The 14,321-nt window shown below is 36.9% G+C and overlaps 1 protein-coding gene across 3 annotated transcripts in view; it reads right to left on the bottom strand.

The window, feature by feature from the left end:
- Positions 1-14,321, bottom strand: part of CNTNAP5 (contactin associated protein family member 5) — an 809,884-nt gene that overhangs the window by 107,198 nt on the left and 688,365 nt on the right. For all 3 annotated transcript variants that reach the window (XM_032843937.1, XM_032843939.1, XM_032843938.1), the window contains one exon: positions 5,316-5,555. In XM_032843937.1, coding sequence (XP_032699828.1) covers positions 5,316-5,555 — 240 coding nt within the window. The remainder of the gene's footprint in view (positions 1-5,315; positions 5,556-14,321) is intronic.

The raw sequence follows: 14,321 nt of genomic DNA, 5'->3' as shown, positions 1-14,321 counted from the left end.
GAACATCCAACTAAAAATAAATGAAACAATTGGCAATTTGAATGCTGAGTGGATATTTCGTAATATTAGACATTCATTTTTCTTATGATTAGTCTTGTGGATCTGTGTTATTAATAAGCTCTAATCTTTTAGCAATACATATTATAACCTTTATAGATGAACGATGTGATATTTGAAGTTTACTCCAAAATAATAAAGGGAGAGAAGAGGATGTGAGTATATAGATGGAATCAGATTGGTCGTGAGTTGATCATTTTTGAAGCTAAACAATGGATGCATGAGGGTTCTGAAACCTTCTCCCTATTATTACCAAGAATTGTTTGTTCATTTTTGTTTTGTTTGTTGTTTTTAGTGAAATCCATTGGCAGGAAGGTAAATATTAAAAAACTTTGAACAGGTTTTGGGCAACTGATAAAGCATACTTAAACATACATGCTGTTTTTTCACTGAAATTCCATTAGCAAGAAAATAATACATGTGTTTATCACAGCATTATTTATGCGCAAAAGTTGGGGTAATGTAAACTTCCAAACAGGGGTGCCTGGGTGGCTCAGTTGGCTAAGCATCTGCCTTCAGCTCAGTCCTGGGATCCAGCCCTATGTTGGGCTCTGCCCAACAGGGAGTTTGCTTCTTCCTCTCCTTCTGCCCATTCCCCTGCTCATGCTCCCTCTCTTTGTCTCTAGCTCTCTCTCTCTCTCTCTCTCTCTCTCAAATAAATTAATAAAATCTTAAAAAATAAACAAATAAAAATAACAAAATTCTAAAACAATTATAAAAACAAGCACTTAGTAAGGCCTTATTTGCCAGGCATTATCCCAAGTGCTTTGTGAAATGCTCATTAAATGTTCATCACAACCCTCTGATGGATTTTTGAATTTTCTAATCTTATAGATGAGAAAACCAAGAAATTGGGAGGTCGGTTTCACAAGTAGCAGCACACAGTGTAGACTGTAGATGAGCCAGAATCTGAAATTAGGCAGATCAAGTGCAGAATGATGCCACTACTACTAAGCTAAACTGTTCTGGGGATAGAATGGTTGAAGTGTTGAAGTAAGCAGAGGCAATCCCACCAGTTGAAATACATTTCTATCATTAAAACTGACAAATTATATAGAAATGTCTATAAAATGAAACAAACAAAATTTGATATAAAATGTAGATATGAAATACAGAATTATTGTAGTTATATTAAATTCAAAGAAAAGAGCTAGAAGGAAATCAGATTTTCTTTTTAATGTTTGTATTTGAGTGATTAGATTTTTTTTTCTAGATTCCAAAATATATTTCCAAATAAAATTCCAAATACACTAACTTTAATTAGAAAAAAATAATAAATGACATCACTATGACAGTCATACCCAGATTTTTCATATAATGGGGGGGCAGGTGGAGGTGGGCCAAAGAAAAGTCTGCATTATTAAATGGTGTTAGAATAGCTGGATATCCATAGGCAAAAGAATGAAGCTGAATCCCTACCTCACACCTACAAAAATGAACTCAAAGTGGATCAAAGACTAAATGTAAAAGCAAAGCTATAAAACTCTTAGAAGAAACCATGGACATAAGCCTTCATGGCCTTCAGTGAGGCAACGATTTGTTAGACATAATACCAAAAGCACAGGGGTGCCTGGGTGGCTCGGTGGGGTAAGCCTCTGCCTTCAGCTCAGGTCATGGTCTCAGTGTCCTGGGGTTGAGCCCCACATTGGGCTCTCTACTCAATGGGGAGCCTGCTCCCTCCTCTCTCTCTCCCTGCTGCTCTGCCTGCTTGTGATCACACTCTCTCTGTCAAGTAAATAAATAAAATATTTTTAAAAAATATCAAAAGCACGAGCAACAAAAATAAAACAATAAGAACCAGATGTTATAAGAATTAAAAACTTTGTGCTTTACAAGATACTCTCAAGAAAATGAAAAGGGGAGAAAATAGGTGCAAAGCATATATCTAATGTGAGAATTATATTCAAAACATGCAAAGAATTCCTACAACTAAATAATAAAAAGAAAAATAACCCAATCAAAAGTTGGCAAAAATTTTAAATAAACATTTCGCTTAAGAAGGTATAGAAACAGTCAATAAGAACATGAAAATATGTCTAATATTATCAGTCATCAGTGAAATGCAAGTCAAAACCACAATAAGATACAACTTCACACAGTCACAGTAAGATGTCTCTTATCAAAAGGGTGGATAATAACAAGCACTGGTGAGGATGTGGAGAAATTGGAATCCTTAGACTTTCCTGGTAAGAATATAAAATGGAGAAGCCCTTTCAAAAACAGTTTGCCAGTATCCTCAAAAAGTTAAATATTTAGTTACCATATGACCCAAGTAATCCCACTTCTAGGTATATACCCGAGAGAACAGAAAAACATTAATCCACACAATATGTACTTGAACGTTAACTGCAGCATTATTTATAACAGCCAAAGAAATGGAAACATCACAATGTCCATCAACTGATGAATGGATAAACAAAATGTGTGGCATTCACATAATGGAATAAAATACTCTTTGGAAATAAAAAAGGAATAAAATACTGAAAAGTGCCACAACACAGATAAACCTTGCAAACATTATGCTAAGTGAAAGAAACTAGACACTAAAAGGCCACATAGTGTATGAGTCCATTAGCATGAAATACCCAGAATAGGTAAATCCATAGTGACAGAAAGTAAATCAGTTGTTTCCAGGGACTGAGGGGGAGGTGAAGGAAGGGTAGCTACTAATGTGTATAAGGTTCCTTTTTAGGGTGATGAAAATGTTCTGAAATTAGATAATAGTGATGGTTGTGCAACTTTGTGAATATGCTAAAAGTCACAGCATGATATAATTTAAAAGAATGGATTTTAGGGTATGAAAATTACACCACAATGACAAGAAAAAAGAGACATATGCAAAACATAAAACCAACCAACAAACAAACATTTTTGAATCCTATTACCATATTCCTATACTGAATGAAATTAGGGTTTTAAAGAGAAAAAAGAAACCAAAAAGATGCTGGATGGGTCTCCAGCCCTGGCAATTATTACCACGTCACTCAACCTCTGTGAACATCAATGTTCTCAATATGTTAATATCTTCCATACTAGGTTGGCCATAAGGAATGTATGTTGCAGTCAATAATTACTAGCTAACTGCATGATTATTATTACTTTGTATTATAATCAGAAACAGAAAGTAGGTCAATGGATCATAGTTCTGGCCCAGGCATTGGTAATTCCACCCCATATATTTCTAGTATTTACACTCCTTAAAATACATATGCCCTGGGAAGTAAACATGGAAGACTACCTCAATGGAGAGTGCCCTTGTTTAGGACAACCTCCTAGCCACTAGAAATTAGTGGCTCTGATTTCCATTCCAGTTCCCCCAGGCAACTGGCATGACTAAAAGACTTGGTTAGAAGATTCATCCCACATACTTTGCAGCTACTGAATATAAAGGGAATCATTTCCTTAGATTTATGAGAAAGGGAAGAAAGTGTGGAACTGTGAAATATGAAGCAAGCTGAAAAGGCTAAGCACATATTTGTATATTTTGCTTATGGATCGAAGTAAGGAAAAGTGGGGAGAGAGCACAGAGGCTATTTCAACATATGCTGCCAAAAGATAGGATGGTATGGACAGAAGATAATTAATCTGAGTTGTTTCAGGAAAAAAAAAAAGCTAATTAAAAATTAGGCTACATTTTTTAAAAATAGGCTAAATTTAGAATATGATCTATGAGATGTTTGAGCAATGTCTCTGGAGAAATGTAGACTCCCACTGTATTTTTGTTTTGTTTCTACACATAGGGCTTGGAACTTAATGAGGATTATTTTCTTTACTACATAAAGTGTACTATTTCCTATAGTATTTCCTGTAGATCCTATAGTACAATGCTAGTATACCTTTGTGAGCAGGCCTGATAGTGTTTGTTCTGTATTTGCTTCTTCTAACCGTGTAAAACCAGACTAAGGATAGTATTTAAAATTTATTTTAGGGGTGGTAATTCAGACACCCTCCCCAGTATGAAAATCCAGCAGCTAAGTGTCTTAGCCCATGGTCAGCACTTACTGGGATGGGGCCACTTGATGTCAAGTTCATGCAGGGCCAAACACATTGTTGGTCTTAACATTTATACCATTAATTTTCTCCCAAGGAGTACGAGGATTCTCAACAATAATAATAAGCAAGTAATTCAATCTAACTATGGAGGAAAGCCACTGTAAATGATGAAGAGCTCAAATTACAGAGTCCTTCAATGAGAACACTAGGTGCTCTTCTTTCATCTATTGTTTTTAAGTTCCAACAGTAAATTGGACTAAATAAAGCATTGTTTGGGAGAGGTGTTTGGGAAATGTGTTTTAATGAACTGACAAGAATTATGTATAATTGCCATCATTGTTTGCATGTAAATGGTGTTTCAAAGTAATTAAAACATTTTATTTTAATAGCTTAAATGCTGCTCTTGAAATATTGTTTACATTATTTGCTCAACAACCATTTTTTCCCCTCCATCAATAAAATAAACTTTAAAATTCTGCAAAGATGACTGGAGACCCAATCTTTTTGCCCTTGTATTTGAAAAAATACTAAGTGTTTATACTAAATAAGGCAATTTTATAGTTTGTAGAGTTATCTTGATTTCTTTTTTTAGAGAATTTACACCATAACTACCATTCCTTGTTCAAGGCATACATCCATCATGGTTAGTTTTACCAATGCAATAAGTTCATAAGATAAGAAAGGCTGTAGAAAGACACTGGGGCAGGGATTTTGATCCTGTGTTCCATTCCTAGCCCCCAATGAACTAAATGAGCATTGCCAAGCAGGGCTTTTAAAGCTTCAGACTCCTCTCATATCACCAGCAGCATAGGGAGATTTTACTAGATGCATGGTATTATTTCTACTGACTTACCTATAAGTTTCCTATTGTAAGAATACTTTGAGATGACTCAAGCATCCCTAAGACTCTTCTAGGGATAGAATCTATAATGCTGGATTACATGCATGGGCTAAGGAATTGGAACTGGAAAGACTAATGAGTCCCTCGAGATTGGGGTGATACAACAGAAATGAAAGTCCACCTCTCCCAGTGTTCAGCTGACCCCTCAGCCAAGGAGAGCATGTTGTATTGTTACTACCCAACCAGTTCGGTGGCACTGCCAGACAATTACATATGTCTATATGTAATTATGTTGAGGGGTTACACAGAGTCTTTAAACAGAGCAAAACTGAAGAAGGTAAATGATCACTTAAGGACTATCTAAGGGCATGACTTGACCATGGCTTACAGGTACAGCAATACAGCACAGGGGAATTGACTGTACCTTTTTTGCAGAAGGGCCCTTCATATGGTGAACTGGTGCAATCGCAGAAGTACCCACTGTACTTCTCCACACACTTGCCCCCATTATGGCAGATGCTACCATAAGTGCTGCAATGACCAGGGCATCCAGGCCGGACTCCAGATGTGACCTTTGCCCTCTCCTCCAGGTCCAGTTTCTGCCCATTCAAGTGTAAGGAGCGTATGCATCCTAGAAAGCCCTTCTGTCTGGATGATGTTCCCCCTGAGCAGTGAAAAATAAAAGGGAAAAAAAGAAAAAGGTAAGATATCATACAGTTCAATTGTTTTAGGTTTAATATTGACATTGGTAACAGTTCAGCATTGTTCTATTGTCATGCTGTGTTAAACTTTTCCATTACAGTTTCCAGGGAGAATTAGGAATTCAAACAGCATGTGCAAAATGCATGTCTTTCCAGGCTGGGAACCTCCTCACCCCTAACTCCAAAACAACAACAACAACAACAACAACAACAACAATGGGGTGCCCAGGAATCTAAGTTGTTGAGTGTCTGACTCCTGGTTTCCACTCAGGTCATGATCTCAGGGTCCTGGGGTTGAGCCCTGTGTCTGGCTCCACACTTAGTGGGAAGTCTGCTTGAGAACCTCTCCCTCTGCCCCTCCACCTGCTCTCTCTCTCAAATAAATAAATAAATCTTTAAGAAGGAAGGAAGGAAAGAAGGAAGGAAGGAAGGAAGGAAGGAAGGAAGGAAGGAAGGAAGGAAGGAAGGAAGGGAAGGAAGAAAGGAAGGAAGGGAGGGAGGGAGGGAGGAAGGGAGGAAGGAAGGAAGGGTTATACTTCATGTGAAATCCTATACTTTACATGTTTAAGACAGAAATTTCAGATCACAATTTTCCTTGCAAATGAAATAAAATGTGTCATCACATAGTCTATAGCGGACTTTTGTCTGAAGTAGAAAGCTCAAACAGGATTGTCCCTTCTAACAGAATTAGAAGTAAGCTCTTATGCACACCAGTTTAGAAAACTTGCAACAAACTTTGCATTGCTCATGAAGTGTAATGCAAGCACTGGAAGGAGGGTGGGCTTTAGGACACACATTTACATAGAGTCCTACTCCATGTCACTAGCTGATTAGCCGTGTTGACAACTGATCACCTCAGCCTTAGCTACTTGATCTGTAAAATAAGAATAAGTTTGCTTAGTGTGTTTACAGTAAAGCTTAGTGAAGATCATGGAATGCAGTACATACTCAATCATCACTCTTTGTTGTGCCCTCTTCTGAGCCCTTAACAATGTCTCAAACAAGTAGATTGTTTACATATGTACATACACATGTATATACATACATATATATGTATATATATATATAGAGAGAGAGAGAGAGATCCTAGCACTTACCTCCAAATTGTTATTTGGAAGCCAAGATTGTTCTTCTGGATTACAGAACAGGATTCTAACCCAATTTTCTGCTGCAGGCACATCTTGAAGTTTTCAGAGAGATTCACAATGCTTGTTGCAAATTATTCAAGAATGGAGTAGATTGAAAGTGACAGAGGATTTTGTTACCATTGCAAATCCAGGACTCTACTAGCCTAAACCTCTGATATCAGAAAAACGTTCACTGAGAGACAAAAGCCAAGAAATAAAGCTAAATCCCATTTGGGGTATTTGTTTGATGCCCAGAATTATGGGAGATTCCAGAGAAGACACAGGTCAAGCCTGCCTTTAAAGACATCAATTCTAGTCTAGATTCAACAGTGAAGACTCAAGTCCACACACACAAATAAATGGAGGGAACCTTCAGGACTTCAAGGTCTACAAATTGTACTAACAGGGACAAAAACAACAGAGGCAGGATGGACTTGTCTCTTATTATCTGTATCTATCAACTCTCCTCTCTGAGCCTCATTTGTTTCTAGCCCTACAACTCTATTAAAACTTAGACTATCAAATGACCAGATAAAAATATATTTCCACCAGAGCACCTGAGTGGCACAGTGGGTTAAAGCCTCTGCCTTCAGCTCAGGTCATGATCCCAGGGTCCTGGGATGGAGCCCCACATTGGGCTCTCTGCTCAGCGGGGAGCCTGCTTCCCCCTCTCTTTTTCTGCCCACCTCTCTACCTACTTGTGATCTCTCCCTGTCAAATAAATAAAATCATATATATATATATATGTGTGTGTGTGTGTATATATATATATATATATATATACATATAAACATATACATATATATATATATATATACACATATATATATATATATATAAGATTCCTGGTCTGAGATGACACATTTGGAATTCCCATCTGTATCCACCTTGGTGGGAATATATATATATATATATATATATATATATATATATATATACACAAAGCAGTAAGTTAAAGAAGTGAGTTGGGTAACCTAAACATTCCCAGCATCAGTCAGCCTGGCCAGGTGGAAAAGAAAATCATTGGAAATGGTTTGATGAGAGTATAGAATGGAGATGAGGGAGTATTGCAACTTCCCGAATCACACCAGGTCTACGGACACATAAATATGTGTATGCCAGTCACTGGCTACATCCACAGACCGATTTAATACTCCAAAAGGATTAATCGACTCTTTTATTCTGAAATAATGTTGAAACTCTATTGTATTTTCAGGTCTGATAAGTGATACTCAAAGAGGCCAGGAGGTCAAACCCAAATTGCTTTCTCCTGTCTGTCCTAACTTTAGTGACTAAATCTCCTTTTAACCACAAGATAAATAAATTATAAATACAAGTAGATCATAAAGGAAGGTTCATTATTTCTTTCCCAGAGATCATGCAGAATAAAGAAAGGAGGATTTATGTAGTCAAATGTTCTGTCTTGTTTTTTTCCCTTATTTTGCAGTCACTCCCTGCGGTAGATTTGATAACTCTTCTTATATCTTGTTAGTGGCATTTTTCTTCTAGCAGAGGTGGAGAATGCAAGATCTATTGCACATTTTCTTGTGTGTGACTTAGTCAACAAGTTTATAAATGGAGACGAAAGTGGCTGGGGTGGTTTCTCTGGCAGAAATGCACTCCTTGAGGTTTGAGACGTAGAGTACAGAGAGAGTGATCCAAAGCAAGAGGACTGTTTCACTCTGAGATGCTGACAAAATGCATGACAGAAAGAACTATGAACTAAATTGTGAAATGAGCTAAATTTCCATTTTTACCTGACTGTTTTTCATTCCTTACAGAGGATAAGAACTAGAGGTCAGGTTCCTTTTTCTTTAGGTAGAAGTAATAGGTAGACTAAGAATAGAATAATTCCAGAAAGATGCCCCTCCCCCACACTCACACCCCCGCAAGTTGTTGGTGCTGTCCGTTTTCTGGCATTGCCTGCTATGTGTAGAGTTTTGTTGCAGGCGTGAACGTTCTCTGAACCTTGAGTACTCTGCAGAGATGCAGCTGCAAGCTTCCCTCCCCCTTCTCACTCAGTCCTTTCCCCCAACCCCAGCTCCTGTGCATTTGCTCTTCCAGATATCTCTGGCTGCTGCTTCTCCTTCTTCTCCTTTTCCTTCTTCTCCTTCTCCTTCTTCTTCCTTCTTTTTCCTTCTCCTTCTCCTTCCCCATTCCCTCCTCCTTGTCCTCCTCCTTCTCCTTTTTTATTCCAGTATTGTTAGCATACAGTACCATCTGCTTCTTTGTACACCTAGATCCATGGTCCTTACCTCAACGTGATTCCTTGCCACAGCCTTCCAACTGATTATGCTTCTCATCCATTCACCACTTTACAATCAGAAAGATAAACCGAATTTGAAAATTGGATTCTGCCATTCCTATCTAATGCTCTTTAGAGATTACTGATTGTCCTCGGGATCAAGTTCAAATTCCATGGCACAGATGATACAGTATGAAAGATCTGGCCTCCACTTATCCCTCTAGCTTCCTTTTCCCACATCCCCTTCTCTGACTTCAGTGCACCCAGGACTTCTGAACTACAAATGGCTCCCCAGTGCCCTCTGGTCTGTCTTGACTTTGGATCTCTTCAGGTACTTTGCATTTATGTAGTATGTTATCTTCCCCATGTACTCCACAGCTCACAGTACACTATCCCTGTGATTACAAACACACACACTAGCACTCATATGCACACCTCCCTTCCCCACACATCTTTTGCTTCCCAGTATTTAATTATTTCAATTAGTTCCCAATTTTATTTAAAATGAGAGATATTTTTAAAATTCTAATAAATCTTTGGGAAAAAAAAAATCAAATCTGTTAACAACAAACCTGCTTTCCTGCACAGCAAAACTCGCTACAGCTGCACCATGGTCAGTTCTTTTTAGACGGGGAACCCAGTCCCCACTTGGCCACATTCTGCACCAGGGCCACTTCATTCATTTATATTGCCTTCCTGCCCCTTGTAGGTATTTGGTTTTTTAGGTATTTGGTTTTTCAATGCTACTCTAAGATAACTTTGCTCTTTACTTGTCTACATCTTGTCTAAGATTTACTAAAACATTAGAGGAAGAACAACAACAAAACTGTAGCATCATTCTTAAAACAGCTGAAAGTCATGTTTTTGAAGCTTGCATTTAATCTGAAAGCCGACAGAGAATCAGGACAGTGTTTCTAATTTTTTTAAAAAATAACATTTCAAACATACGTGTATGCTAGAAACTTTATCATTAACTCACTGGACACCCAAAGGGAAAGAATGTATTCATATTATTCCCATTCCCATGACCTAGTTGAAGTAATTTAGTGTTAGAGAGATTGCTTTGGCCAGCATCAAGAATCAAAAAGAGTTTATATGGCAGAGCCAGGTGTCAAACTGTGATCTCTTGACCTTCAAAGCCTGCATACCTTGGAAGCTCTAAAATCCTAAAATGGATGATCTGATTAGACAACTTGAATCAGTACTATAACTAAATGATCCTTCTACCTTCTTACCCTTATCTCTAATATGGTTTCTTCCAGCAAGTAATATACATGCATGCATTTATTCTCTTTACTTTGCCCTCACTCTTCTGGATAACTATCACCATTAGTTGGCTGGTCTAGCTAGAAGCAATTCTGCACTAGACTCTACAGTTGTTGGTGTGACTCTACAGTTCTTGGTGTGTTCATGTTCATTTTGAAGACATTTCCTTCACCTGAGTACAAATCAACTTGTAAAAATGTCACTGTCATCATCCTAAACCTGTCTTAGAAAATCTCTATGTGGCAGCTTCACAAATGTTCATCACTTTCAGAGGAATATCTAAATTTTTTGTGGTCCTTGGCACCACATGCAAAAACCTCTATTTCTCTCCTGGGTGCCCGCTTTCTTTCCTCCACAAGCTCAAGCAAAACTCCTTGTTGAGGACTCCTGATAAAACAGTGAATGTGCCAAGCTGGGCTCCTGATTCACAAAAACATTTAATAATTTCCTCTTTTTCTGTCTTTCTGCCTTTTTTTTTTTTAACTTGAACTTGGAGTAGCTGTTTTTATTTGTTTTTTGTTTGTTTGTTTTTATGATTTGCCATAGCCAGCTGAACTACAGGTGCATTTACCACCTAGATTCCAAATTCTAAAGTGGCAGCAGATTTAACATATATATGATGAATAAATATAAATACATTAACCATCAATTATCGTCTGCTTTTATCCCACCCCTCCAACTGACAGAGCCTTGGTCCCAGAAGGAAAGTATAAAATGTGATTTTCTTAAGAACAAGGCATGCATCTGGTTGAGTTTGGCCAGATACAGTGATTTCTTGCTCATAAACCAAAAAACACACATCATTTAATAATACAGGTGACACTAACTGGATGTTTAAAAAGTAAAATAATGATGCAACATCACTATAAACTAAGAGTTTACTTCTTATAAAGCACCTTCCAAGCATGTGTTTCACAGACACTTTCTGGTTTAATCTTCCTATAAATTGTGGAACTTTAAATAAAACACTAATCCTCCAAAAATTGGGAAAGAGACTATTAACTTAGAATCACTTAACAGCAGGTTGAAAGTATTTCTTATTTGTTTGTTTGGTGGAAATGAATGCTATGAAAAACTTTTCAAGAATAATTCAGCAATATGTATCAAGAGCCATGAAAATATTATTATCATTGGCCTTATTATACTTTTTTAAAGAAATTTCCCAAAATGGAGCTGGGGGCATTGATTACAATAAAAAATAATTAATTTTGCTCATACATAGTCATTAAAAATACTTCATTATGTGCACAAATAGTATAATTATCTACCTGGAAAATCCCCCCAAAACAATAATGACAAATTATTACAATTAAAATAAAAGTATATGGGGCACCTGAGAGGCTTGGTCAGCTAAGCACCTGCCTTCAGCTAGGGTCAAGATCCCAGGGTCTTGGGATCGAGTTCCACATCAGGTTCCCTGCTCAGTCAGGAATCTGCTTCCTCCTCTCCCTCTGCCCCTCTCCCCACTTGTGCTCTCTCTCTTTCTGAAATAAATAAATAAAATCTTTTAAAAATATATTTATTAATTAAATAAAATAAAGATATAAGAATGTGGATAGATATAAATATCAGCATACAACATCAATCACTGTCCTATATAACAACAATAACCAACTGGAAAATGGAATACCTAGGAAAAAATACTATTTAATAACAAAAGCAGCAAAACACCTAGAAGTTAACAAGATGTGCCTATATGAAGGAAAAAATACAATTTTACCTTTACACCTAAAGAATACCTGAAGAAGTAAAATATGTGTCTGTATGATCCAGTAATGTACAGCTAATTTCTTTAACACAATAAAATCCAATCAATAGCCCCCCAAAAATTATTTTCATAGAACATGAAAAGCTAATTCCACAAGAAGGGAAAATGATTGAGAATCATTAATAAGTTTTTAAAATGAAAAGAAGTGAGGTGCGCACAGGGGTAAAACTTATCCAATTCTGTATCAAAATATACCCTGTAAGTGTGATTTGGTACAGTATTTGGGAAAAACAAAACTACTTAAATAAGACAGATACCATAAATTCCTTGATTTTGTTTTTAGTTTTAGTTTTTGTTTCTGTTCTTGCTTTTCAGTAAGCTCCACACCACAATGTGGGGCTAGAACCCATGACCCCAAGATCAAGAGTTGCATGCTCTCCCAGCTAAGCCAGGTAGGCACCCCAAGAAACCAGACATTTCTAAGAAATTCAGAAATAGACTCTTTATACAGAATGATGGTTTTTTACATTATAATATACACTGCAGTTCTAAGTAACTAGGAAAAAGAGGAACCATGAAATAAATGGAGATGGGAAAATATGATTTTGGAAAATAAATAAAATTACAATCCTACCTCAGAACCTAAAACAAATTACAGATGCATTAAAAACATAAAACAAACATGGCTACAAAATAGGCAAAAACTGAAAATATTAGGTAAAGCACTATATAGCAGTTTTAATATGCTATTTATATTGGCATGTTATCATTTCCATGGCATATTTGAGGTGTAAAAAAGAAACACAAATAAATAAAAATGTGAGAAAGCTGTGGTATAATACATATAAATATATCATTTATGTAAATACATCCACAAATAATAATATTGTTCAGTGTTTCCTAAGGATACCTAAATGTAAGAACTTGAATGATGCCTGGAACGTCGCATGCAGGACAAATATCAGTTGCCTCTAATAAGGGTAGTTGGAGGTATTATTGACTAATTTTCAGTGAGGATGCATTTTCATATTGATTGTGTAATTTAAAATAAATATTTTCATTTATTATGTGTATTGTGTACAGTGCAGTTGGTCTCCTTTTTCTAAAAGTCATGTTAGAAATAATTTATTATATCAAGTTTCAAATGAAACTCCTTGCTATAGAATTGTGTACATCTCTAGAAGCCATTTATTAATCCATGTGGTATTTGGATATTGAGGAATACCTTTGACAGTATCAGCATGTTTGTGTGTGGTGTGTGGGTCAGGGTATATAGGAAGTTTATATCTTGCTACTTGGGTTTTCTACAAAGAGGCTTGTTTTTCTGGTAATTTTGTTTTCAAGACACCTGACCGAAAACAAACATTTGCTTTCTTTTTAACAGAATGGTGGCAGGGCAGGACCAACATTTTGTCCAGACAGAGTACTAAATATGCATTCTGTGGAAATCCCCATTTGGTTATTATTTACAATTCAGGAGGAGGGGAAAGAAACAAGCAAGCACTTGAATTGTGTTTCTGTTTATGTTGCTAATGTGGAACCATAAGGATATAGAGCCCACTTCAGTTCAAGGTGGCTGATTATTGTTTTGCATATAATTTAGAAGTACCCCTGAAAAATATCAAGATGATGGGGCAGGAAAGTTTCCATAATCGTAAATATCAGTCTAGAATAGCCACGAGAACCATCTTGACACAACAATTATCTCCCATCCTGCAAAGATGGGTGCCAAATGATGCATCACTGTGCTCCCTTCTGTCAAAGTTTTGGAAGATAAAAAATCAGCATCAAAAATAGATTTAAAGAAAAGTTACAAATGCTCCTGGGTTAAGAGGAGAGATTATTGCCCTTCTTGCAAGAGCAACTAGATGAGAAATACCGTATGAGCCCAGGTCATCACAACAATCAGCTGGAACACAACATTCTTCCCAGCTGCCGCCTGGCCCAATCATTGTCCTATTAACATCAGTGTTTGGATTTCGCATATGCTTGGGCCCCTGACAATCACATGTTAGTTTTCTCCAGCATGGGCCTACTGAGAACAGATACTCTCCTAGAAGCTAAAGCACAGACCCATTCAAAGAAATAAGGATATATAGTAAAAGTTCTATGATTATAAACTTTAAGAATTTCCCCTAATATTTCTCCTGGCCTAGAGTGATTTTATGGGTGATGCCAGGACACCCTAAGTATATGTTCGGTTTTTTGTTTTTTTTTTAAAGGCTGCAATTCACTATATAGGATAGTAGCACTATAGAGTCAAGGGCAACCAGTTCTCACTGTCCAATCTTTTAACACTGTCATGACATGTTGATAAATTTCTGCAGCAATCACTTTGGAGCTCTTTATTACTCCAAGCTTCCTTTGGGTATGTGATGGCTGC

This window comes from Lontra canadensis, unplaced genomic scaffold (genome assembly GCF_010015895.1).
Source record: "Lontra canadensis isolate GAN:19392208 unplaced genomic scaffold, GSC_riverotter_1.0 scaffold145, whole genome shotgun sequence".
Taxonomy (NCBI): Eukaryota; Metazoa; Chordata; class Mammalia; order Carnivora; family Mustelidae; genus Lontra; species Lontra canadensis.
This window is presented reverse-complemented; position numbering and strand designations above follow the sequence as displayed.